Source organism: Petaurus breviceps, unplaced genomic scaffold, assembly GCF_028583685.1.
Source record: "Petaurus breviceps papuanus isolate PSGF00001 unplaced genomic scaffold, PetGlider_PUasm1.0 582, whole genome shotgun sequence".
NCBI lineage: Eukaryota > Metazoa > Chordata > Mammalia > Diprotodontia > Petauridae > Petaurus > Petaurus breviceps.
In genome coordinates, this window is record NW_027186390.1 from 11,374,524 (window position 1) to 11,397,583 (window position 23,060).

The window sequence follows — 23,060 nt, forward strand, 5'->3', positions numbered from 1 at the left end:
CAAATTCCATGGAAAATAGAGTTGTATGTGTATATATCATTTCAGTAATGTATTTGTGGGACAGAATCAAGCCTCTTGCTCACAAGTAAATCTCAAAGAGCAAGACTCATGTTGACTTGTGTTACTAGATTGCTGATATTAAATTGCAGTTAGGGTCAAAGGCTATGAACTGGCAGATTTCAAGGGAAGAAGTCTTAGCTATCAACAGTTATATGAAAAAATGCTTCAAATCACTAATAATTAGAGAAATGTAAATTGAAGCAACTCTGAGGTTCTGCATCACATCCATCAGACTAGCAAAGTTGAACAAAAATAGAAGATGAAGAAATGACATATTGGAGGGGCTACGGGAAGACAGCATGTTGATGAACTGTTGGCAGATCTGTGAATTGGTCCAGCCATTTGGTCCATTCCAAAGTGATTTGGAACTAATTCTCCCAGAGTTACTTAAACTATCATGTTCTTTGACCAGGCAATATCACTTTAAGATCTATACCTTAGGGTGATCTAAGAAAGAAGAAAAAGACTCACCTGTGCAAAATATAACAGCTCTCTTTGTAGTAGCAAGGAGCTGGAAACTAAAGGAGTGCCCATTTATTGGGGAATGAATGCCTGAAGAAATTATGGTATGTGAGTGTAATGGAGTACCATTGTACTCTTAAGAAATGACAAAAGGGATGATTTCAGAGAAACCTGGGAAGACTCAAGAACTGATGCAGAGTGAAGTGAGCAAAATCAAGACTCCAGTTTCTATGATACTATGCTATTGTCAACTTTGTAAAGGCAAAAAAATTTAGAAAGACCTAAGAACTCTGTTTAGTGCCATAACCAACCATAATTCCAGGGAACCACTAAGGAAGTTCTCTGCCAAACTCCTGACAGACTCAAAACATAGGAGACATTTTTGGAGATGGCCAACATAGGAATTATTTTGCTTGATTATACATATTTGTTACAATGGTTTCATCTTTACTCTTTTTTCCCAAGGGAGGGAGATAAGAGGAAGAGAGAATAAAAGTTGAAAAAAAAAATTCCTTACTCAAAAAAAAAAGTAATTGGAACCTCACACAGACTCACTTGTCTCTTTGTTCTTCAGCCTGGCTGGTGTTTCCAGAAGCGTGACCTTGGTGGTTGCTTACATTATGACGATTACTGATTTTGGCTGGGAAGATGCACTACACATGGTTCGGGCAGGAAGGTCTTGTGCCAATCCCAACATGGGCTTCCAGAAGCAGCTCCAGGAGTTTGAAAAGAATGAAGTTCACCAGGTAACCTTGGGAGCTTTCCATGTGTATCAACTGAAGCCTCTGTACCAGGGCCTTCTGCTCTTAAAGCTATAATTCTAGCACATCCTTCAATAATTAATTGTATAATTCTACAATCCCCTTTGGCCATAGAGGTCATCTTTCAGCACCACCCTTTCGTTTTACAGATGAGGAAACTGGCCCAGAGTAGCTGTGTCTGAACTAGCATGTGGTGTCCCTTCCCTGTCTGACCTTTGCTCCTTACCCAGTACTCAGAGGGTATTTGGCTTATGGGCCCCTGTGGAACTCTGGTTCACACTCCAGTCTGACAGGTCAAGACTTCTTTGAGTAGCATTTCTACTACAATGGCCTATGGACTAAAGAAGCCTTGCATGGAGAATGGGGAGTGGGGGTATGTATGAGGTGAGCCTGGGAACAGCCTGACTTAGATGCCGTTATTTGTTGCATGGGCTAGAGGGTAATCTTGGACCAGAAATTAGAGGTTCAGTCTTGGTTCTAGACAGAGAGAAGTCTTTTTCTAGATTGCCTTTTGCAAAAGCTTATACTAGAGCCCAAACCACTTTTTGGCACTGAGCCATCAGCATTGTCACTGTGTTTTGAATTTATAGGGAGGACGACTTGCAGAACATTCCTTTTTCCCTTTGCTCCAAGTTTCTCACTTCTTTCTGTCCTGTTCCAGCCCTCTAGGTGTTGTGCATGCTCGTTTTTCCCCTCTCAGGTTGTTGACATTACTGCTTTATTTTGCTTTTTGCAATGACTTCACTCTTAAACTCTTCAAGGATAATGGCTTTCTCAGCATTTTGTCATTGGGAGAGCAAATGATGCAGCCATTCATCATGCAGTCAGTCAGTGAGCAGGCCTCATGGGCCAGGCACTGTGCTAAATTCTGTCGGGACAAAACAAGGCGAAGAGAACTGTCCCTCAAAGAGCTCATCAACATTCAAACAGTGATATACATACAAGATATATGCAGTGAAAATGGAAGGTGGTGAGGGTGTTCCTCCTTTGTTTTTGAAGTTTAAAAGCAAGGTAACCAGAGAAGGAAGGCACTGGCCTCTGAGGGACTTGGAAAGGCTTCTAGCAGAGGTGGTATTTGAACTGAGTAGTGAGGAGAACCAAGAGGAGAGGTCAGGGGGAGCATTGTGGGAATGGCATGGCAGGATGTGGGGGAGCATCAAGGAAGCCAGTGTGACCTGGCCGCTACTGTGTTTCCCCGATAATAAGACACTGTCTTATTAATTTTTTTGGAAAGAAAAACACCAGAGGGCTTATGTTGTCCTGCCTCAGCTCTCCTCCGCGGCACTGCTCTCAATGGCGCCAGCAGGCAAATCACTGGGGAAGAACAGGATGACGCGCTCACTGCTGCAGGTCTGATTGGATGGAGGCGGGGGGGGGGGGGGGGTTTCAGGGGGGGGGGGGGGACGGTGCATACAGAGGGTACCGTAATGTAGCGTGTAGCGCAGGGGATCACCTTCACTACAGTAGCAATCTCAAAAGGGCTTATTTTCGGGGGAGGGCTTATTTTAGAGGAATCTTACACAGTAAGGGGAGGGCTTATTTTCGGGATAGGTCTTATTATCGGGGAAACACGGTAAGTACATGGAGTGAAGTAACAAAAAAGACTGGAAAAGCAGGAAGGGGGCAGGTGATGAAGGGCTTTTAAAAAGCCATACAGAGGATTTTATATTTGATCTGCAAGTAATAGGGAGCCATTGGAGTTTATTGAGGAGGGAGGTGGCATGGTCAGACCTCTGCTTTGGCAGTGGAGTGGGGAGAATAGATGCAGGAAGATCAACCATAAGGCTCTTGGTGGTAGTCCAGCCTTGAGACAATGAGGGCCAGGGTGGTAGGCCAGCATGGGTGAAGGGCCACCCAGGCCAGGACCACTTCAAAGGTTCATGCATAGGCTCGTTTTTCACTCTCACTCTGTAATAGACTTCTGTCAGGATTCCTATGTATATGTAGGGATCTGTGCTTTGTGTCCAAATAATGTATTTATTAAACATCTGGACAGTGCTCATTAATAAATGCCTGAGCAGTGATTAAGCACTATTGTTTATACTGTGGACACACATTTATTAAGCCCTTACTACTGTGTCTAGAGAATACAGCACAGGCCTCCCTGTTGCTATGTGAGAAAATCTAAACAGTTTGGGTTATTGGACCCTGCATGTGTATGTGTGATGGTTTTGTTTTTGAACCTCCCCAGTTTCGGCAGTGGCTAAAAGATGAATATGGAGAAAACCCTCTGAAGGATGCAGAAGAAGCCAAAAACATTCTGGGTAATTACAAAGAGCAAGCACGGGCCGAGCCGCCCCAGCAGAATCCCAGCGGGAGGCGGTGGAATAGCTTTTCGACCCTGCCATCGCTAGCCTACAATAACTATACTACAGAGACATAACTCAACGGGATGCAGTCTTCTTCCTCCTCCTCCTCTTCTTCCTGCTTGTCTTTCATATTTTCTGTATGCACTGCGGTGTACTGGATCCCTTTGCAGTCCATATGGTGTTGGGACAGGAGGGCTGCCTGGGGTGATGGGGTGATGGTGGTGGAGGTCTGGTAGTTGTAGTGGTGAAGGAATCGAGGGCTTCTCCTGCAGATATTCATTCTCTGGGCATCCTCTCCTTGCCCTGCAATTTCAGACTCTCCTCCAAGTGGCCCCGGCCTTAGCTTGCTTTGCAAAAGGGATGCTGCTCATTATAGAACACTACTGTGGAGGGGAGGCGTGTGTGTGCACACACACATTATGTGTGTGTACACAAATGTGTGTCCTTGTATATATGATCATGATTATTATTATATATATATATATGTGTGTGTGTGTGTGTGTGTATATATATATATATATATATATATATATATATAATACCATCAGTATTAGAATCACAAGTAGCTTTTTGTGAGTCCAGGCCTCTATGCAGATGTATCTAAGCCATTCATTAACAAAAAAAACTCTGGAAGAAAATAGCATTGTATGTATGTATGTGAGCTGACATGCTAAAGGACCCAAGGACATAAATTGGGGGGCTAGAAGGAGCAGTGTTCTTCCTCAGGAGCCTAGTTTTGGGTGATTTGGGGATTGATGCCAGAGGGGAAGGAGAGATGAGATAGTTTGGGCTCCAGTTATCCTTGAGCCAGTGACCCCTGGGGGGCCAGAGTTTGTTCTGGGGGACTTCAGAGTTATCCTCTAGTCATTCTGGCCTGGTCCAGGTGGTCTCCACATCTTTCTGGGAGGCCAGTGCACTTTTGAGCAGGCTCCTTAGTCTGCGGAGTTCTGCTGAAGGTTGACCACAAGGCACCATCCTTGTCCCCAGGACCACCTCAAAGGTTCCTTCATGCATAGGTTTATTTTGCACCCTCACTCTGTAATAGGCTTCTCTCAGGATTCCTTTGTGTCTGTAGGGATCTGTGCGTTGTGTCCAAAGAAAGTGTTTATTAAGCACCTGGACAGTGTTCCTTAATAAATGCCTGAGCATTGATTAAGCACTTTTGTTTGTACTGTGGACTTGGGAGTTGACCTCAGCTACCTCATAGAAAGTGGTTGGTTTTTTTATTTGGGCTTTGTTTTTTGTTTTTAAACTGATAACCCATGAGTAGACATGATCAGTCTTTTTGGGCAGAAGAACTTCAATGCCCACCCAAGCCATTTGAAAGTTTCTAACTTTGGCTTGAATGATGATGCTTCTAATGGGTCTGAACTTAAGTATTAAAGCAGAGGACAGCAGTATAGGGGTGCAGATGTAAAACCTGCCTTGGGTGCACTTGGGAGCAGCAGTAGGCCTTGTCTGCTGGCTGCTGCTGTGTTCTAGGGGGTCTCCACTCCCTTATGCCAACTCAGACTTTTTAAGCACGCAGAGCTCCAAGAATGAAAAAATGTACCCATCCTCTCCCTAAAAAGATGTTGCGACCCTGTTCCTCTGAATGCCACCTCAAAAGAACCCCTGAATAAGAAGAGAAGCTTTCCAGTGCATTGTAGGGTCTGTGTTCAAGGTGAGCCATTTGGGGACAGGGAAGAATGAAATCCTGCCTTTTTAGATATAAGCTGTTTGCCAGAAATATAGCAGTGGAGGAGGGAGGCACAATTGGATGCAGTTATAACTTTGCACAGCAAACAACAACAGCCAAAATACCCTGCCTTTTAAGAGCATTTTTGTTAAAACCAAAAAGGAAATTTTATTTAAGTTGGAGTATTGAATTAGTTTTTAAGTACGTAAATGTGTGTGTGTTTTTGAATATCTAAATATCATGCGTAACCCAAAATGCCATTTTAAATAGTGGTTGCCAGTGATACTCTTTCTCCACAGCAACAGCCGGATTTCTGAAATATTTGACATTACTAAGAAGACTAGTGGACAAATGAAGATGTCTGCTTCTTACCGTATTTTCTGGGAGTCATTCTTTGCATACCTGTAGTTTCTGAGCTTCCTCTCAGTGCCAAAAAGAATAAAAAAGAGAAAATAACCTGCAGTCATTTCTAGATCTCCAGTTTTGTGTCTTCTGATCTTGTTCAGGCTCCTGTCTTTTTTGATTAAAACGGATACTCCTGGTGTGACATGGTGTATGCTTTTAGGAACTGGGGTTACTGTTACACCAAAAGAAAATTATTTGCACACTAAAAACCTGCTTTAATTGGATTTAAATTTGGATGACTGGGGCAGGGTGGGGGAGTGGAGACCACAATTCAAATATTAGATGTTTTTTCCCTATTCTGGTTTCTGATGTAATGTTGGTTGTTTCTTAGATGTGATTTGAATGAAATTGGTGGTCTCTGGGGGCTCTCATCCCATGAGCTCTTTGGCACCTCAGAGGGGTACTGTGCAAAGCTTCTCACCCTGTTTGTATTTTCTCCATGATGTGTGTCATCTATGTGTGTTTAATCAAAGCTCCATGTTTTTATTAATAAAGACTACCTTTCCTAACTTTACCTCTGTACTCTTTCTTCATTGAAGGATAATCGTGTCTATTTTTACAGCTGAGACGTTCCAGAATGGGATTCCAGTTGGTTTGGTTGTGGCATCTTGGACTGCTTGTCTTTATATAGCCCCTATTTCTATTATATCTCTTAGTATGGAATCTGTCTGAGCTGTGGTGTACGAATTAGTTTTACTTTAGGAGAAAATAATCATTTTACCATGAAAGGAATCAGCTTAGGCTCCCAGAATCAATTCAGTTAGTATAGGTGAGCAGTAGTTGCTGAAATAATCCTCCTCATTCACAGTTTAGACCATCCTACTTCCCTGCTCTAAAACAGTTGTTGGCTCCCCATTTCCTAAATAATAAAATGAAAATACCTTGACTTGGTATTTAATGCCTGGAGCAGCTAGGTGGGACAGTGGCTAGAGTGCTGGGCCTGAAATCAGCAACATGACTCTTTTTGAGTTCAAAGCCTCAGACACTAGCTGTGTGACCCAGGGCAAGTCATTTAACCCTGTTTGCCTCAGTTTCCTCATGTGTTTTTTTTATTTTTTAATTTTAATTTTTTGCTTTTTGGAGGGCAGTTGGGGTTAAATGACTTGCCCAAGGTCACACAGCTAGTTTTTGTGTTAAGTGTCTGAGGCCAGATTTGAATTCAGATCCTCCTGACTCCAGGGCCGGTGCTCTATTCACTGTGCCACCTAGCCACCCCTCAGTTTCCTCATTTGTAAAATGAGCTGGAGAAGGACATGGCAAACCAACCCAGTATCTTTGCCAAGAAAATCCCAAATGAGGTTACAAAGAGTTGGATACAGCTGAAAAATGAACAACAAAATAGCCTGACCTCAGTCTGCCTTTCCAACCTAGTTTCATATCACTCCCCTTGTTCTCTATATCCAGCAAACTGACCTATTTCTGGGCCATTCCCTAGTCTCATCCTGCCTGGCACCTCCTTGCAAGTTGTCCCCCATGCCCCAAACTTCCCCTCTCTCCCCATCTCTACCTGCTGAAATGCTTCATGGATTACATCTCCATAAAATTCTATTTGGTCCTTCCAGGTAAAAGTGATCTCTCCCTGAATTTTCCTAGGGTATTTTGTTCTGTCTCAGACTGCCTTTTATTTAACTTAATTGTGTGAATGTTGTGTCCTCCCTCCCTCATTTTTCATCATCATATTCCTGTTTCCTTGCACATAATAAGTACTTACCATGTTTGTAGAAGTCACAACTTCCTCTGGCTCACCAGCATGATTGTTTTATGTGATGCTTTTAAAACATCAAATGGTGCCTCCCAAAGCTGTGGCAGCAAGGGGATTCAATGCCTCATTTCCCCTCCCAGCTCCCTTGAGAGTCTGTCATTGTATCCCAAGGCAGGTGAGGCCAGGATGGATGCTGATGGATTCCAACTGGACCCTTGGACTCTAGGTGGCAGGCTTGACTGCTGAATATGAACTGGTTCTCATTTTCCCCTAACTCATGGGACTGTAATCCATGGGAAGACTGGCTCCTCCAGAGGAAGGGAAGGAGATTGGGGATATGCTGACAGGAATGACATTTGACAGCTCCCCGAGGAACATTTCTCAAAAAAACAACCCCAGAACAGCTTCCCAATAAATATTTGAAATGCAGGTTTTGGTTCCATGAGGGTATGCTTGCAGCAGCACACAGAACGATTGCTGATTCTATCCACATACATAACGTCCACCCTCCACAGCATTTGGGACAGGCAGAACCTGGTTTTTTATGGGGGTTGGAGAGGAGGGGGAAGCCACCGAATCCAACTTCAAATTTGTAGGCAAACTAAAAATATGTACAGTTGTTTTTGCTTTGGGAGCAGGCATTAAAGCAACTGCTAAATTTGGTGATAAATCTAGGCGTCATTACTATCAACATGTTTATTTATCTTCTGCTTGCAGATGTTGCTATGTAGGCAGTTTAGTAATTCAATTACCATGGTCCCTGGCTTAGTCATGGTTCTGTCCCTGATAGTCCCTATGTGAAATTAAGTGTCAGATCTATTGGGATCAATTGCCCTTTCCTTTACATGTTTCGCTCCAATACATATTCTTTGGTCTCTGCTGAACTTTTCTCTCTCCTTGTATGTGAAGTATTTGAAAGGAGGAAGTAAGGACTCAGTAATGTTCATTGGGAAGAATGTTGCAAGGGTGTTAAATTGTTGTAAGTTAGGCTAAATCTGGCCTAGGCTTATTGTGATAGAGCTGTGCTACTGTCAGTGATTCTGAGATTACAGACCCAAAAGAACATCCTGAACATTATTAGCATGGCTTTGGAAACTGGAGGCCTGTGTTTGGAATTGGCTCCTCATTCCTCAGATTTAAGAGTCTGCCTCACAGTTCTAACAGCAAGCACCCTAGCATCCCCAGGGTGGCTGCCAACACAGGTTCTCAGATCTGCTTTTCTAAAGAAAAACAACTCAAAATGGGCTAACAATCTTGCTTTAATCAATCAAACATATCATTTGCCTAGTCAGGGGAAAAAGTCAGCACCCCGATCTTCAGTGTATACAGACAGTTACAAGCAGAAGTTACAAGACAGAGAAACATTTCAAGCAAATAGGCTTCCAACTGTCTGACCCTGACATCCATACCTAGTCACAGTTACCAGAAAGGGAAGAATCAACATCTGGGTTTTCAAAGGTGGGGGGTGGGCTTAACAGCTGCCCAGAGTCTCATCTGGTCAAATAACAAAACACTTCTCAAAGTGAGCCCCAAAACAAAGCCTCACTTCAGGGTTTATGTAGCCTTCTCCTGGCTCAGAAAATGTAACAACCTTTTTGACCCACTGCCCAATCAAAAAGCATTCTCAAAAACCAAGCCTACCCCCACAGGCTCCAGGTGCACTTAAGCCTATCAAAGGGCCTAGGGGCAGGGAAAATCTTAGATTTCCATTCCCTAATAACTGTCCATCCTGGGTCAGAAAATGGACCCCTTTCTTAGAAAGACAATATGGTATAATGAATAGAAAACTGACCTTGAGGCCAGGAAGACCTGAATTCAAGTCCCAACTCTGAATATGTTGGCTGTGTGACTTGGGCAAGTAATGTAACCTTTGTGTGGGCTAATAAGCAATTCTTTAATGGCAATTCTTACCTTGGGGGACCATGATTTTTGTTTGTTTTTTTCTTTGAATTATTTTGATAACTGTGTTTCACTATAATTGGTTTCTTTTTAAACATATATTTTATGTGTTTAAAAGCATTACTCTAGGGGCGGGGTGACTAGGTGGCACATGAGTAAGAGCCCCGCCAGCCTGGAGTCGGGAGCCCCGATCTGTTCCGGCTTCAGATACTTAGCACCCACACAAAAAAAGAACTGGCCATGTAACCTTGGGCAAGTTACTTAACCCCAATTGCATTAAAAAAAAAAAAAGCATTACTCTAAGAAGAGGTCCATAGGATTCAATAGATTGCCAAATGAATCCATGACAAAAACTTTGAAACTGCTGCTCTGAGATGTTAAGTAGCCAAGAAGATAAGGACCAACGTTGGTAGAAGCAATTTCTCTATCTGAGTTCCCCTCTAACCAGTGGATCTTAGAGTATGTTTCACAGACTTTCTGGGAATGCCCCAAGACCCTTTAGGGAGGATTGGGGGTCAAAACTTTTCATAATGCTGTATGCCTATTAAGGTACTCCTTCCTTTTCCAACTATATAACTGTGTGAGGCCTGATTTTCTTCATAAACTCCAACCAAAACAGTATATTGCCACAGGTTTAATGAAGCAAATATGAGAATCCAGCTGTCTTCTATTAAGCCAGACATTTAAAATATTTGCAAAAATATGTAAATGCCACCTTTATCACTTTTTAAATTTGGAAAATAGTTAATTTTCATAAAAATAATTATGTTGACTTGTAATGGTTTCATTGTTATTTTAAATAAATATATAAAAATTTTAACTTCTGTGGTAAATATCAATTTATATATATGACCATCCCTCATTTTTTTCTCTTTATTTCTCTTTTCTTTCTTCTAAGGATTCTTAGAGGTAGAGATAAGGAAGGGGTGTATTCCAGAAACAGAAAATAGTCTATGGAAAAGCATGAAGGGAGGAGGTAGAATATTGAGTTCAGGGAACAACTTGAATTAGTTATTTTTAGTCCTTAACTCATTCCCCTCTACTAGAGTGTAAGATCCTTGAATACAGGGACTGTTATAATTTTAAACATTTAAAAATTTTAACTTTTCCTATATCTATAGATGTCACCCTCCTCCTTTTTCTTCTCTCTCATTTTTTCTCTCCTTGTTTGTCTTTCCTTCTAAGGATTCTAAGAGGCAGAGATAAGGAAGGGGGGTTCCTTATACTGAGCACAGTGAGTGATAGATACATTGTTCATTGAGTGGGATGGGGATTGGTCTAAGGAAGCTCTGAGGTTTTTTGCAGATCTCCAGTTCCGCATCCGAAAAATAGGACCTCAATTGGGACATCTGCATTTACCTACCCTCGGAACCTCATGAGAAAATGTCAGTCCTGTAAAAGAACCTCAGAGATTGCTTAGTTCAGTGCCTTAATTGCACCACTGAGAAAAGTCATTGTGACAGTATGCATTTTGTCTAAGGTCACAGGCCCAAGTAGATGGTGGCAGAGCAGGGACTAGACTCTTGGCTCAGTTCAGTGCCTTTTTTTTTTTTTTGCAATATTTTTAGGCTTAATATTCCATTTATTAAAAATTTCTAAAAGTTGAAGCTCCATTTTATTATGTTATATTAAGATCTGCCCTCAGCCACATGCACAGGGAAAGTGTGTATGTGTGTGTGTTCGAGGCAGTCAATGGGCCAGCAACTCAGAGACTTGGGTTCTAGACTAGAATCTGCTAACCGCCACGTAATCCAGGCAAGTCATTTTAGCCCCCATGCCTCAGTTTCTACATCTGTAAAAGAGGGGAACTAGACTCAATGGTCCCTAAGCTTTTTTTTTTTTAACTCCAGAGTCACCTATGGCCTTTAACATGTCATGTTTACAATGATCAGATTAATTTACAATAAACTTGGCATGTGTATACACAGCCACATCTACATAAGCCCACTTTTACTCACACTGTGCTAAAGAATCCATTTTTAAAGGGTTATCCTTTGTATACCCACATCTAGACCACAAAAATAGGGAACAGATTGAGAATCAAAACCCTGTGATCCCACATTGGATGACTCCTCCCATCCTGACACGGAGTTATTAATAATCTTATTGAGAATATGCTTTCAACATGCTTGTATTTATATCCTTAACAAGAAATCACCAAGACTTCAGAAGGAAGTTCCTCTTCCCTTTCTTTTTAATGTTCAGGGAAAGGGAGAAATGGAGAAACCACTCTCCTGGGGGTCTTGGAGTTGTGGGGGCTTTTTAGGTGTGACTACTTCCTCTCACATGACAGCCTCCTTTAAGTGTGGCCCACCCTCAGAAGTAAGGAAGATAAGGGGAGGTGGGCAGTATGGTTTATGTCTCATCAGAAGTGAGCTGAGGGCTCATAGAAGCTTCAAGTATTGAAAATATTTTATTGCACAGGTCTAAATGGTCAGAGAACTATTGCTTCATGTTTTTCTAGGCCCTTCAAGTGAGGTTTTAAGATGGGACTGCAGTGCAGGGATAGAATTATTTCAACTTCATTTTACCCAGGACCAGAATTAGGCATCTGTTCTGCAGCACAGGAATAACCAACTTAAAAAAAAAAAAAGACAAGGAGAGTTTGCAGCTGCCTGTTCCGTGACTCTCAGAGCGACAAGACTTCACTGATAGGTGGACAAACAGCTGCGAGTTTGGGGTTATAGTTGTCCTGACTTGACATGCAAATTTCAGATCTCGGAGATTTAACAGTATGCACTTCCAAAACTACCTACTTTTTCTGAAGTTTCTAGTTTAATTATTATAGGCATATTCTGGCGTTTGTTTTAGCAGGTGTCTGAGATTATTGGACAATTATGAGACTTAGTTGTGTGATGCCCAGCTATTTGCTAAAAAGCCTACTATTAAATAGAAAAGGCCTGTTTGAGGGTAGGATCCTAGATTAATTTGGGGGGCGTTTTTTAAGCTTCTCTATTTTGTTGTTCAGTCATTTCAGTCACATCTGATTCTTTGTGTCTCCATTTGGGGTTCCCTTTGACAGAAATACTGGAGTTGTTTGCCATTTCTTTCTCCAGCTTATTTTACGGATTATGAAATTGAGGCAAACAGGGTTAAGTGACTTGCCCAGGGTCACACAGCTAGGAAGTGTCTAACACCAGATTTGAAGTTAATTCTTTCTGACTCCAGGCCCAGGGCCCTATTCACTGCCCCACCTAGCTGACCCCAAGCTATTCTATACATAGTCCAGTTTTATGAAATTTAAGAAATTCTTTCCTCAGGTGAACTTTCCCCCAGTTCAACAAATATCGATTAAGTGCTGACTCCTGTGGCAGGCTCACTATTGGGCTTGAGCATTTTTCAAGCACTTCACTGCTAGATGCTGTCAAGAATTAAAAAAAAAAGTTATCAGTCCTTCCCTAAAGTAGTTTTCAGTCTAGTCAAGGAGACAGGTCATAAGCAAATGGGAAACAGAACGAGAAATTCATGTGATCGTATAGAAACGAAAGGCAGAAAGTTTGGAGGATCCAGGAGTACTCTCTAAAGGCAAGAATGGTGGGAGAGACCTTCACAGGTGAGGCAGAAATTCTGTTGGGCCTTGAAAGGTAATTAGTTTTTGGACCACGTAAAGAAGAGAGAGACGAGGGCCTTCTAGGCAGGGGCATGGACAAAGGTACAGAGGCAAGAATGAATGAAATGTTCAGTGGTCAGTGAATAGACAGTGACCAGAGCCAGAGGGTATAAGGGGTGGGATTGGGAAGGAGTATTAATGTAAAACAGTGAAGGTATCAGGGTGGGGAGTTTGGGTTTTATACTGTAGCCAGGAGGGAACGAGTGAAGGCTTTTTTAGGAATCGGTCAACCAATGAACCAACATGGTGGAGTGGAGAGGGGTGGGCCTGGAGTCAGGAAGAACCGAGTTCAAATCTTGGACAAACCATTTAACCTCTGTTTGCCTTATTTCTTTCCCTATAAAATGAGGACAGCGATAGCACTTCCCACATGGTGAGGATAAAAGGAAATATTTCTAAAGTGCCTAGTATTTTATATAGCACATAGTAGTGTGCTACATAAACACTATTATTATCAATTATTTATTAAGGGCCTACTAGAAGCTGTGCTAGATGTTGGAGATAAAAAAAGTAAAAATAAAATGGTCCCTGCCTGCAAGGGCTTTATATTCCATCAGAGAAAACATACATGTAAATTTATACAATATGTACAGGTCAAATACACAAATACATTCAAAGTAGTTTCAGAGAGAAGGAGGAGACATTATCAACTCAGGGGGATCATGAAAGGCCTCATATAGAAAGTGGCTGGTAAGTTGAGCCTTGAAGGAAGCCAGAGAATCTAGGAGGTAGGACAGAGTGAACTAAAGGTGATACTTTCAGGATAATAATTATAGTTAGCATTTAGGTGGCACAGTGGTTAGACTTCAAGGCCTAGAGTCAGGATGGCTCATCTTCTTGAGTTCAAATCTGGCTTCAGACACTAGCTGTGTGACCCTGGGTGAGTCACTTAACCCTGTTTGCCTCAGTTTCCTCCTCTGTAAAAATGAGCTGGATAAGGAAATGGCACGCCACTCTAGTGTCTTTGCCAAGAAAACTCCAAGTGGGGTCGTGAAGAGTAAGACATAACAGACTCAGCAACAACAAAATCCTATGGAAGAGGAATTCCAGAAGAACTGGAAAGAGCCCTAACTCATCTAATCCAATCAGTATCTAAAACAAGAATCCCAAACTGGTCATTCAGACTTTACTTAGAGGTCTCCAGTGAAGGGGAACCCATTATCTCCCAAGGCAATCCATTCATTTCATTTTTGAATATTTCTAAATAGGATTTTCCTTACATAGTATCAAAAGCTGCTAAAGCAGCCACATAGCCATAGTGAATAGAGAACTAGATTTGGAGTCAGGAAGACCTCAGTTTAAATCCTGATTCCGACACTAGCTGAGTCACCCTGGGCAAAGTACTTAACCTCTCTGCCTGTTTCCTCAAGTCATGACAAATGAACAAGTTTCCTCATCTATAAAATGGGGATAAATAATAGCACCTACCTCATAGGGCTTTTGTGAGAGACAATGAGATCACACACACACACACCAATTGCAACTTTTTGTTCTGGAGTCCGAGGACCTGCATTCAAACCCTTCCTCTGAAGCTGACTACCTGGTAACCCTGGCTAAATCACTTAACCTCTCTGGGCCTCAGTTTCCTCATCTGTAAATGAGACATTGGACAAGATTTCCTCTTGAGTTCTTTTCTATCTTTACATGTGTGATCTGTGACCATGGTCTTCCATGGGCTTCATTCTGCCCTTGGGGAGCAAACAATAAATCAATCAGTCAACAAGAATTGATTAGACACTATGTACCAAGGGCAAAGTATAAAACAGGAAGAATCCATTGTCCTTTTGTACTCAAAGAGGATCAGAATGACATCACTATGTTGGGGTCAGTGTACAATGTGTGTGACTGTGACTGATCAGACCAATATGAGCTCAGAAGGCTCTTCCATAGGTTGGGCACAAATAGTCCATATGAACATTTGGAGTAGAGATGTCTCTAAACTTGTGCTTCTCATGTTTCTTTTGAGGTACTGCAAATTTGCTTTGCTCATGGAGTACAGTGCCTTTTATGATGCAGACACACTATGCTGGGTGGTCCTGTGCCAGTGTCTCCCATGTCTTACAATCGATACCAAAGAAAGAATTCTGACAAGCTGGAGAGTGACCAGGATGCTGAGAAGCCCCAAGATCAAATTGTGCAAAGATTAATTGAAAAAAATGAGGCTGTTTTGTCAGTCAAGAAACACCTATTAAGCACCTACTGTATGCCAAGGACCTAAGTCCTAGAAAGGCAAAAGACAGTCCTTGCCCTCAGAGGCAAACTGTCTAATGGGAGAGACAACATGAAACAAGAGAACAACTCTATATGAACAAGATATATAGAGAATAAATCGTTTAGCCTGTAAAAGAAGACGTGGGGTGATCCATTCACTGTCTTTAGATATTTGAAGGGCTGTTATATGTGTGACATATGGTTACTTTTTAAGCTTTGAATACTCAGGCATAGTCTTGTGCTTTGGTGCCATGGTAGAGCAGGGTTTTAGAAGAGGGATTCAATAGACTAACAGAAATAAGGGAAGTTGTATATAGGTGGGGAAGTATGAAATACATCTCAACCTTCAGACTGCACCTGAAACCCACTCCCCTGTGTATGTTGTTTCCTCCATTGGAATATAAGCTCCTTGAGGGCAGGCACCATCTTGGCTTTTGTGTCTCTATATCCCCATGCCTGGTGCAGTGCTTGGCCCATATTAAGAACTGAGTAAAATCCTTTTGATTCATTCATTTAGTTCCCATCAGACGTAGAGAACTAGTTAGAGGACTCTAAAAATGGCCTTTATGTCCTTGGAGGTGGCAATCAATTTGTCCCTTGACCTTTTCACCAGTCCAAAAAATGTCAATTCCTTCAGCATATTTTTGTGAAGAATCCTTTTAGTGCTCCTTGAGACGTCATCAGGCCCTGCTAGTTTCTGTGGATATGCTATTTTTTCCCTTATTCTAATTTGGCTTTTCATTTTTTCTCTCACAACTAAGACTTGCCCTGGTCAACTGTTTACATTTGATCTTTGTAAAGACAGAAGTGAAAAAGACATTAAAATCCTCCTACTATTAACAGTCCTCTGTTATTAGTTTTCCCTTCCTGTCTATAAAAGGGTGTGTAATTTTCTCTGGTCCTCTTTTTCCTAAAACAATTGAAAAAATGCTTGAGTTATTTTTTGATGTCTCTGGCCAAAAGCACATCTCATTTCCAGTTTTAGTTGTTTGAATCTAGTGGTTTGTACCATCATGCTATTCCTACATGTAAGTATATCTCGCTATAAGAAACTATAAAGGCCAAAAAAAAAAAAAGCTAATTAGCTCATCTAATAGAATAAACTCCTCAAGTGTAGGGAATATTTCATTTTTGTCTTTGTAGTGCCTAGAATAATACTTGGCATATAATATTTATTAAATCCCTTTTGAGTGAATGATCATTGTTTATAGAGTGAAAGTCAACCAATAATCATTTAATAAGCACCTACTATGCTAAGTGCTAGGGATATAAATATCCTCTTTTTAGAGTTTTCAGTCTAAAGGAGTCTTATCTAAGAGAGCTGCCTTTAGGACAGAGGCAGCTGGGCAGTAGAGTGGCCAGAAACCTGACCTTGAAGCCCACTTCAGCTTTGCTGTGTCTTTTAATCTCACTTGGCTGCAGTCTCCATCTGTAAAATGGGGATGATAATATCACTTACTTCATAGGGCTGTTGTGCAGATCAAATTAAATGCATATTTCGCAAACAGTAAGTAGAAATGTCCTCCTCCTCTACCTCCTCTTTCTCTGCCTCCTCCTCTCCTTCCTTGTCCTCCTTCCTTCTTCTCTTACTCTGATCAAATTTATTCTTTTTTTTTTTTTAAAGCAATCAGGGTTAAGTAACTTGCTCAAGGTTACACGGCCAGTTATTTCTGGGTGTGGTGCTGAGTATCTGAGCCCGGATTTGATCCAGGTCATCCCGACACTGGAGCCGGTGCTCTTACTCGCTGAGCCACCTGGCCGCCCAAATTTATTCTTTTTTAAAAGAGAACTTATCTTCCCCAACCATGGTCCTAGCACTTGGTTTTGTACTAATTTTCATCTGGTGTCTTGGAGCTTTTTCTCCTTTCCTACCCCAGTGTGCCATGATCACTTCCATACATATAAGTCAGTGAAAAAAAGTTTGGAAGTTTTGGTTCAGCAAATTTGGTATTTTAAAAAATTCTCTCTTTTTGTCTTTTTTTTTTTTTTGTAGGGGGGAAGGCAGGACAATCGGGGTTAAGTGACTTGCCCAAGGTCACACAGCTAGTTTTTGTGTTAAGTGTCTGAGGTCACATTTGAACTCAGGTCCCCCTGACTCCAGGGCCAGTGCTCTATTCACTGGCCCACTTAGCCGCTCCTATTTTTAAGAAATTCTTGACCTTCTTGTAAGACAGGGGAGTTTTCTTTCTGAGCTTTTAGAACTCATTTTGCAAGAAAAATCAGATTTCTTAGACATATTTGCCTCTTATGTTTAAAAAATTATGATAATGATGGTTAGATAGCCACATTCCTCCACTGAAGTCCTACTCTAATACCTCATTATGGCATGGAAATGACCCTGGGTTTGTAGGTTATCGGCTCTGGCAGATCTTATATAGCTGTAAAGTCTTCGAAGAGAAACTGTCATCACATTTATGATAGACTATAGAGATGGGGGTAGGCCTGAAGACAGGAAGACTTGTCCTCTTGAGTTCAAATTTAGCCTTAAACACTTACTAGCTGTGAGACCCTGGCCAAGTCAGGTAACCCTGTTTTCCTCAGTTTGCTCATCTGTAAAATGAGCTGGAGAAGCAATTGGCAAGCCACTCCAAAAATACTTTGCCAAGAAAACCCCAAATGGAGTCATGGAGAGTTGTATGCAATTGAAATGACTGAACAACAGCAACAGTAGAGATGGAAGCAATCCCTGAATCCAAACCCTTCTTTTTTAAATGTTTTTTCTTTTTGGAGGGCATTTGGCATTAAGTGACTTGCCCAAGGTCACAAGGCTAGTTTTTTTTTGTGTGTGTGTGTGTTAAGTTTCTGAGTCTGGATCCAAACCCAGGTCCTTCTGACTCCAGGTCCAGTGCTCTATTCACTGCACCACCTAACCGCCTCAAACCCTTTTTTTTACAGATGAGAAACCAAATCTCAGAGAGGTTAAGTGACTTACCCTAGAAAACAAAGCTAATAAGTGGTGGAACTAGGAGTTGAGCCCACATCTTCAATGGTCAGGTCTAGTGCCTTTTCTCAGTACCACCCCAACTCACTCAGAAGCATAAATATAAACATTTTCTTTCTTTTTTCCCAAAGTTTACTGCCCTAAATTCTTGCTGAAGCTCCTCAATGTGAATATCATAAATGAATTCTTCCAGAGTCTTTATTTACTTATAGATAGATCCATCACACTAGGTATTTATTAACTACCTCCTTTGATCCCAGCCCATCTTGACTAATTCAGTGAGAAAGGTGTGTGCTTCAGTGGATTCCTCTACAATCTGTCTTAGGATAGTGTTGAAAAAACCTGTTGCATACCGGATCCACAGTTGAGAATTGTGTAAGCAGTTATACAGAGCAAAATGTTCTGTTTACCCCAGATAATGACCTGAACTGGCCTCGGCATATTTATCACTCATTCACTTTTTCCTCTCTTTAGACATTGCTCCTCTTCCTATATAGTCCAGTCAAACTAGCTTTTTTTTTTTTTATAACTATTCCTCATACACACTTCTCCATCTCCCACCTGTACCTTCATACAGGTCTGAAATGCCTTTCTCCACTTAGAAATTTTAGTTTCTTTCATGTATGATCTTTCCTGATTTACCCATCTACTAGTTCTTTCCTCCTAAATTTACATTGATCTATGTTATATGTGTGAGTATGTGGCTATATGTGTGTGTGCATTTTTTTTTTTATGGGGACTGACTCTTTTTTGTCTTTGAATACACAGAAGCTAGCGTGTAGTAGGTGCTTAATAAATGATTGTTGTGAGGGCTTGCTGAGCCCTTTTCAGAGCTGCTCATCCACCTTATTCATCCAAGTCTTACCTGTGGCTCTAAGAAGCTGTAACATGTGCAGCAGCCACACCCCAATAAACCTTCTTGGCAGTTGGGCTAAACCAGGTTGAGGGTAACCAGCAGGCCTCATATCTGACAGTGAGTTGGGAGAAAGTCCACCCCAAGCACATGAAGACTGCCTGGTAGGACAGACAGATGAGAAAATTTGTTCTAGCTGTCATGAAGCATGATTCTGTGCAGGCTCTGTGGAGTGAAGCCAAGGTCATCCACTTTTGTCCTGCCACTGGCCTCTGATAACTCTGGAAGAGAGGGTGAGGCTGTGCAACCTTTCTCACTTAAATCCAGTTCATGCACAAGTCAAGATGTCACCTGTGGTATCACTGGTCCTCTGAGAAAATGAAGGTTGAACAGCAACAACAAAAAACATAAGAATATAAATGAAAGGCAGTCTCTGAGAAGATACTGGGAGGAAAATGAATCGGGAAAGGTCTCTCACATATAGAAGAATTCTGGCTGAGTTTTGAATGAGGCTGGGGAAGCCAAGTGTTGGAAGTGAGGAGGGAGAGCATTTCAGGCATAAGACACAGACTTGAAATATGAGGGGAAGGAAGAAGGCATATAATAGGGCCTACTACATCCTTCAAGAATCAGTTCAACAAACACCACCTTCTGCAAGGAGAGCTTTCCTGGTGCCCCTAGCTGTTGTGCCTTTCCCTGCAAGGCTATCTTTTATCTCCCACTGCATCTTGGGCCATCTCCAGTCATCCTGATCCACATCTGGCCACTGGACCCAGATGGCTCTGGAGGAGAGAGTGAGGTGGTGACTTTGCTCAGCCCTGCTTCACTTAAATCCAGTTCACTTGAGTCATGGCATCTCCTTCCTGGTATCATAGTCCTCTTCGAGAGTGAAGGACAGACACCGCCACCAGTCTTTCATCTACTTTGTACCTGTGTAGGCGTCTCTCCCTTTAGAATGTAAGCTCCTTGAGTGAAGGGACAGTTGAAAATATCTCCATCACTTGGTGAAGTAAATACTTGGCACACAGCAAGCGTTTAATACATGCTTATTGATTAATTCGTCAATTAAAATAATTATAATTTATTTTGAGGTAAAATTAGTATTGAGGAATAGGCAAAAATGATTACAGAGGGGACTTCTGGGTCATATGAGCAACAGGATAGAGTATTAGACATTTTCTCTGATCCTCACAAGCTCTCCAACCTCCCCAAAACAACAACAAATTACCCACCAGAAGATAAAGGAGAGAATGGAATAATGGGTTCCAAAGAACAGTGGAGCTCTGGATACAGCCTGATCTGACTTACCCTGAAAAAATGACCTTAATCATTTATGGAAAAAGATGCATGTTCAATAATAAAAAGGTATTTGAAATATTTTTAGAAAGAAAACCAGAACTAAAGAAATTATTTGCTTCTCAAACATCTCAAATGAACAGAAATGGAGAAGGGGTGAATAAATGCAGCAGGCAAGGACAGTAATAGCAGCAGAATGAGCACAGGAGAGACCAGTAAGAAGCTTCTTTCTAATTGTGCACCGGGAGAAGATGGAAGTCTGGTGGAGATAACAGTGAAAAGGTGGGCCTGGTGCATTATGGACAAAACCTACCTACAGATGAATCAATGTTGTTTTGTGGGACTACATTACAACATGGGAGGGTATATAAAAGGGGGAGGGCAGCAGGAGGATAGAGAGGAGTTTGTATTGTGCAAAGGACAAATTAATGAATAGCATGAGAGGAAGGTGACCTCTGGTCTCAGCAGGTGAGGATGAGGGAGAGGGGTTGAGGGAAAGGAAGGAGGCTTTGCTTTGGTGGTGACAGGTGGTTCCACTGATGAATGCTCCTATGGATGTAGAGAGATGGTTGGTCAAGGCAGATAAGGACCTTGCACTGAGTGTGGCCTAAGGAATTTAGTACTTAAAAAGCCTACTCATCCCACTTTGGGAGGAAGGGGGGAAGTTGGAACATGGAGTGGTAGAGCATGTCCCTAGAAAGGAGACTTTTGAGGCAACTGGGGAAAAAATGGTAACTAGGAGAGGTAGGTTATAGATCCATGATGGGTTACATAATCAGGGACATGGTGGGGGAAGGGTCGTACCATGGGACAGTGTCTTCTCTGACACCTACATTAGTTGGCATTGTTCTGGGAGTGACGCATAATGGAAAAGGGGGTCACGGGGCAAACTTTACAAGGTAGTAGCAGCAACACCCTAGAAAGGAGAGCCTAGACTGGTTACCTTGTGGAAGCATTCATTGCATGAGAAATACAAAGAAAAGAAAGAGGCCAGATATTTATCAGCATCATGAATCAGATAATGAGGATTTAGCATAGATAGAAAGAGAAGATGGATAATGGAAAGAGAGAAATCTTTTTTGGAAAAGGGTGCAAAAATGAAATAAAAAAAAACTGAACAGCACTGCTTGAAGTAGAGAGGAAGGGGGAATCTGCTTGACTGAAAGGAAAAAAAAGGGGAAGAATAATATAACAAAATAAAAGCAGGGGATAAAAAGGAACTAACAAGCAAAACCCCCAAATGAAAGGGATAACAAACTAACAGAGGGGGATCAGGAGTGAGCTAGTGGGGAACGGTTTCATCTTTTTTTTTTTTGTCTTTTTGGAGGGGGAAAGACAGGGCAATTGGGGTTAAGTGACTTGCCCAAGGTCACACAGCTAGTAAGTGTTAAGTGTCTGAGGCCATATATGAACTCAGGTTCTCCTGACTCCAGGGCCGGTGCTCTATTCACTGCACCACCTCGCTGCTCCCATGCATAGTCATCTTAAAAAAGATTAAGGTAAAATTAAGTGAAGAAACATAGTATTACATTTACAGCAGAAGAGGGAAAATAATAATATCTTTGGAAGAAAAAACAGTATTAGAGACAGATGGTGGAAAATATAAGCCTAAACTTGTATAACTTTAAAAGTGAATGGATTGAACAATTTAACAAAACAAAAAAGAATAGGTTGAGTAAGAAAACAAAACCCTGCAATCTATTGCTTACAAGAAACACATATTAAAACAAAGGCACATGCAAAATAAAACTAAGGAGATGAAAAAAAATTGCTCTTCATTAAATGAATACAAAAAAGTAGAGGTTTCAGCCACTGCTATCTAACAAAGCAAAAACAAATATTCAAAAAATAAAAAAGAATAAATTAGAAAACTGTATTATGTTGAAAGGAACCATAAACAACAAACCAATATCAATAATAAACTTATCTACTCCAAATGCCTAAGCATTTTATTTATAAAGGAAACATTATCCATGCTACAAGAAGATATAGACAATAATATACTAGTGACAGGAGACTTCATTATCCCTTTCTCAGTTTGGGATAAGTCTAACAGAAAGATAAGTAAAAAGGGAAATATGAAACTGAAAAAAAGGGCTAGAGAAACTGGAGTTAAAAGACTTATGGCATCTAAATGGGGCAGTAAAGGAGATTTGATAGATATAGATATATATACATATACACATACATAAATACACACACACACATATATATATACATACATACATATACACTCATATTTCTCAGCACCACATGGAACGTTTACAGACATTGACCATGGGCACAAAGATATTGTAAACAAATGTAAATAGAAATAGTTAATGTACCCTTTATGAACCATAACACAATAAAAGTAGCAATTGGTTCAGGGACCACAAACAAAAGGTATAGACTCGAGTGGAGACTAAAAATGAAATCCTAAATAATGAGTGTGTCAAAGAACAAATCATAGAAACAATAATTGTGTGAAAGAAAATCATAATGATGGAACAACACACCAAATTTCTGAAATGTATCAGTTCTCTGGGGCAAAATCATATCCTTACAAACATATATTAAAATAGAAAAAGAGAGGATTAATGAACCGAATATGCATTTTAAAAAGTTAGAAAGATGAGCTATTAAAAATTAGAGGGAAATAGATAAATTGGAAACAAAAAAAATCCCATAGAAATGATAAATAAAACTAAAACCTTATTCTTTGAAAAGACTAATAAAATTGATAAACTCTCAACTAAGGATTTGACTTTTTGTTCTCTTCTTTTTAATCAGATTAACTAATTAAATCAGATAATTAGCTGATTAAAAAGAAGAGAACAAAAAGTCAAATCATTAAAATAGCAAATGGACAAGGGGAAATATTAGCTAAATTA

At 41.0% G+C, this 23,060-nt stretch overlaps 2 protein-coding genes across 6 annotated transcripts in view; one reads left to right on the plus strand and one right to left on the minus strand.

Moving 5' to 3' along the window:
- Nucleotides 1-6,189, plus strand: part of DUSP22 (dual specificity phosphatase 22) — an 81,038-nt gene extending 74,849 nt beyond the window's left edge. For 3 of the 5 annotated variants that reach the window (XM_069103588.1, XM_069103584.1, XM_069103586.1), the window contains 2 exons: nucleotides 1,097-1,268; nucleotides 3,475-4,751. In XM_069103588.1, the coding sequence (XP_068959689.1) occupies nucleotides 1,097-1,268; nucleotides 3,475-3,666 (364 nt within the window). In that variant the 3' untranslated portion in view covers nucleotides 3,667-4,751. Of the gene's footprint in view, nucleotides 1-1,096; nucleotides 1,269-3,474; nucleotides 4,752-5,113; nucleotides 5,256-5,569 lie in introns of those variants that run through there. The other 2 variants (XM_069103585.1, XM_069103587.1) reach the window with 2 other exon arrangements.
- The window catches only part of BPHL (biphenyl hydrolase like), a 467,045-nt gene that overhangs the window by 394,321 nt on the left and 49,664 nt on the right, over nucleotides 1-23,060 (minus strand). The gene's annotated exons all lie outside the window — the stretch shown is intronic.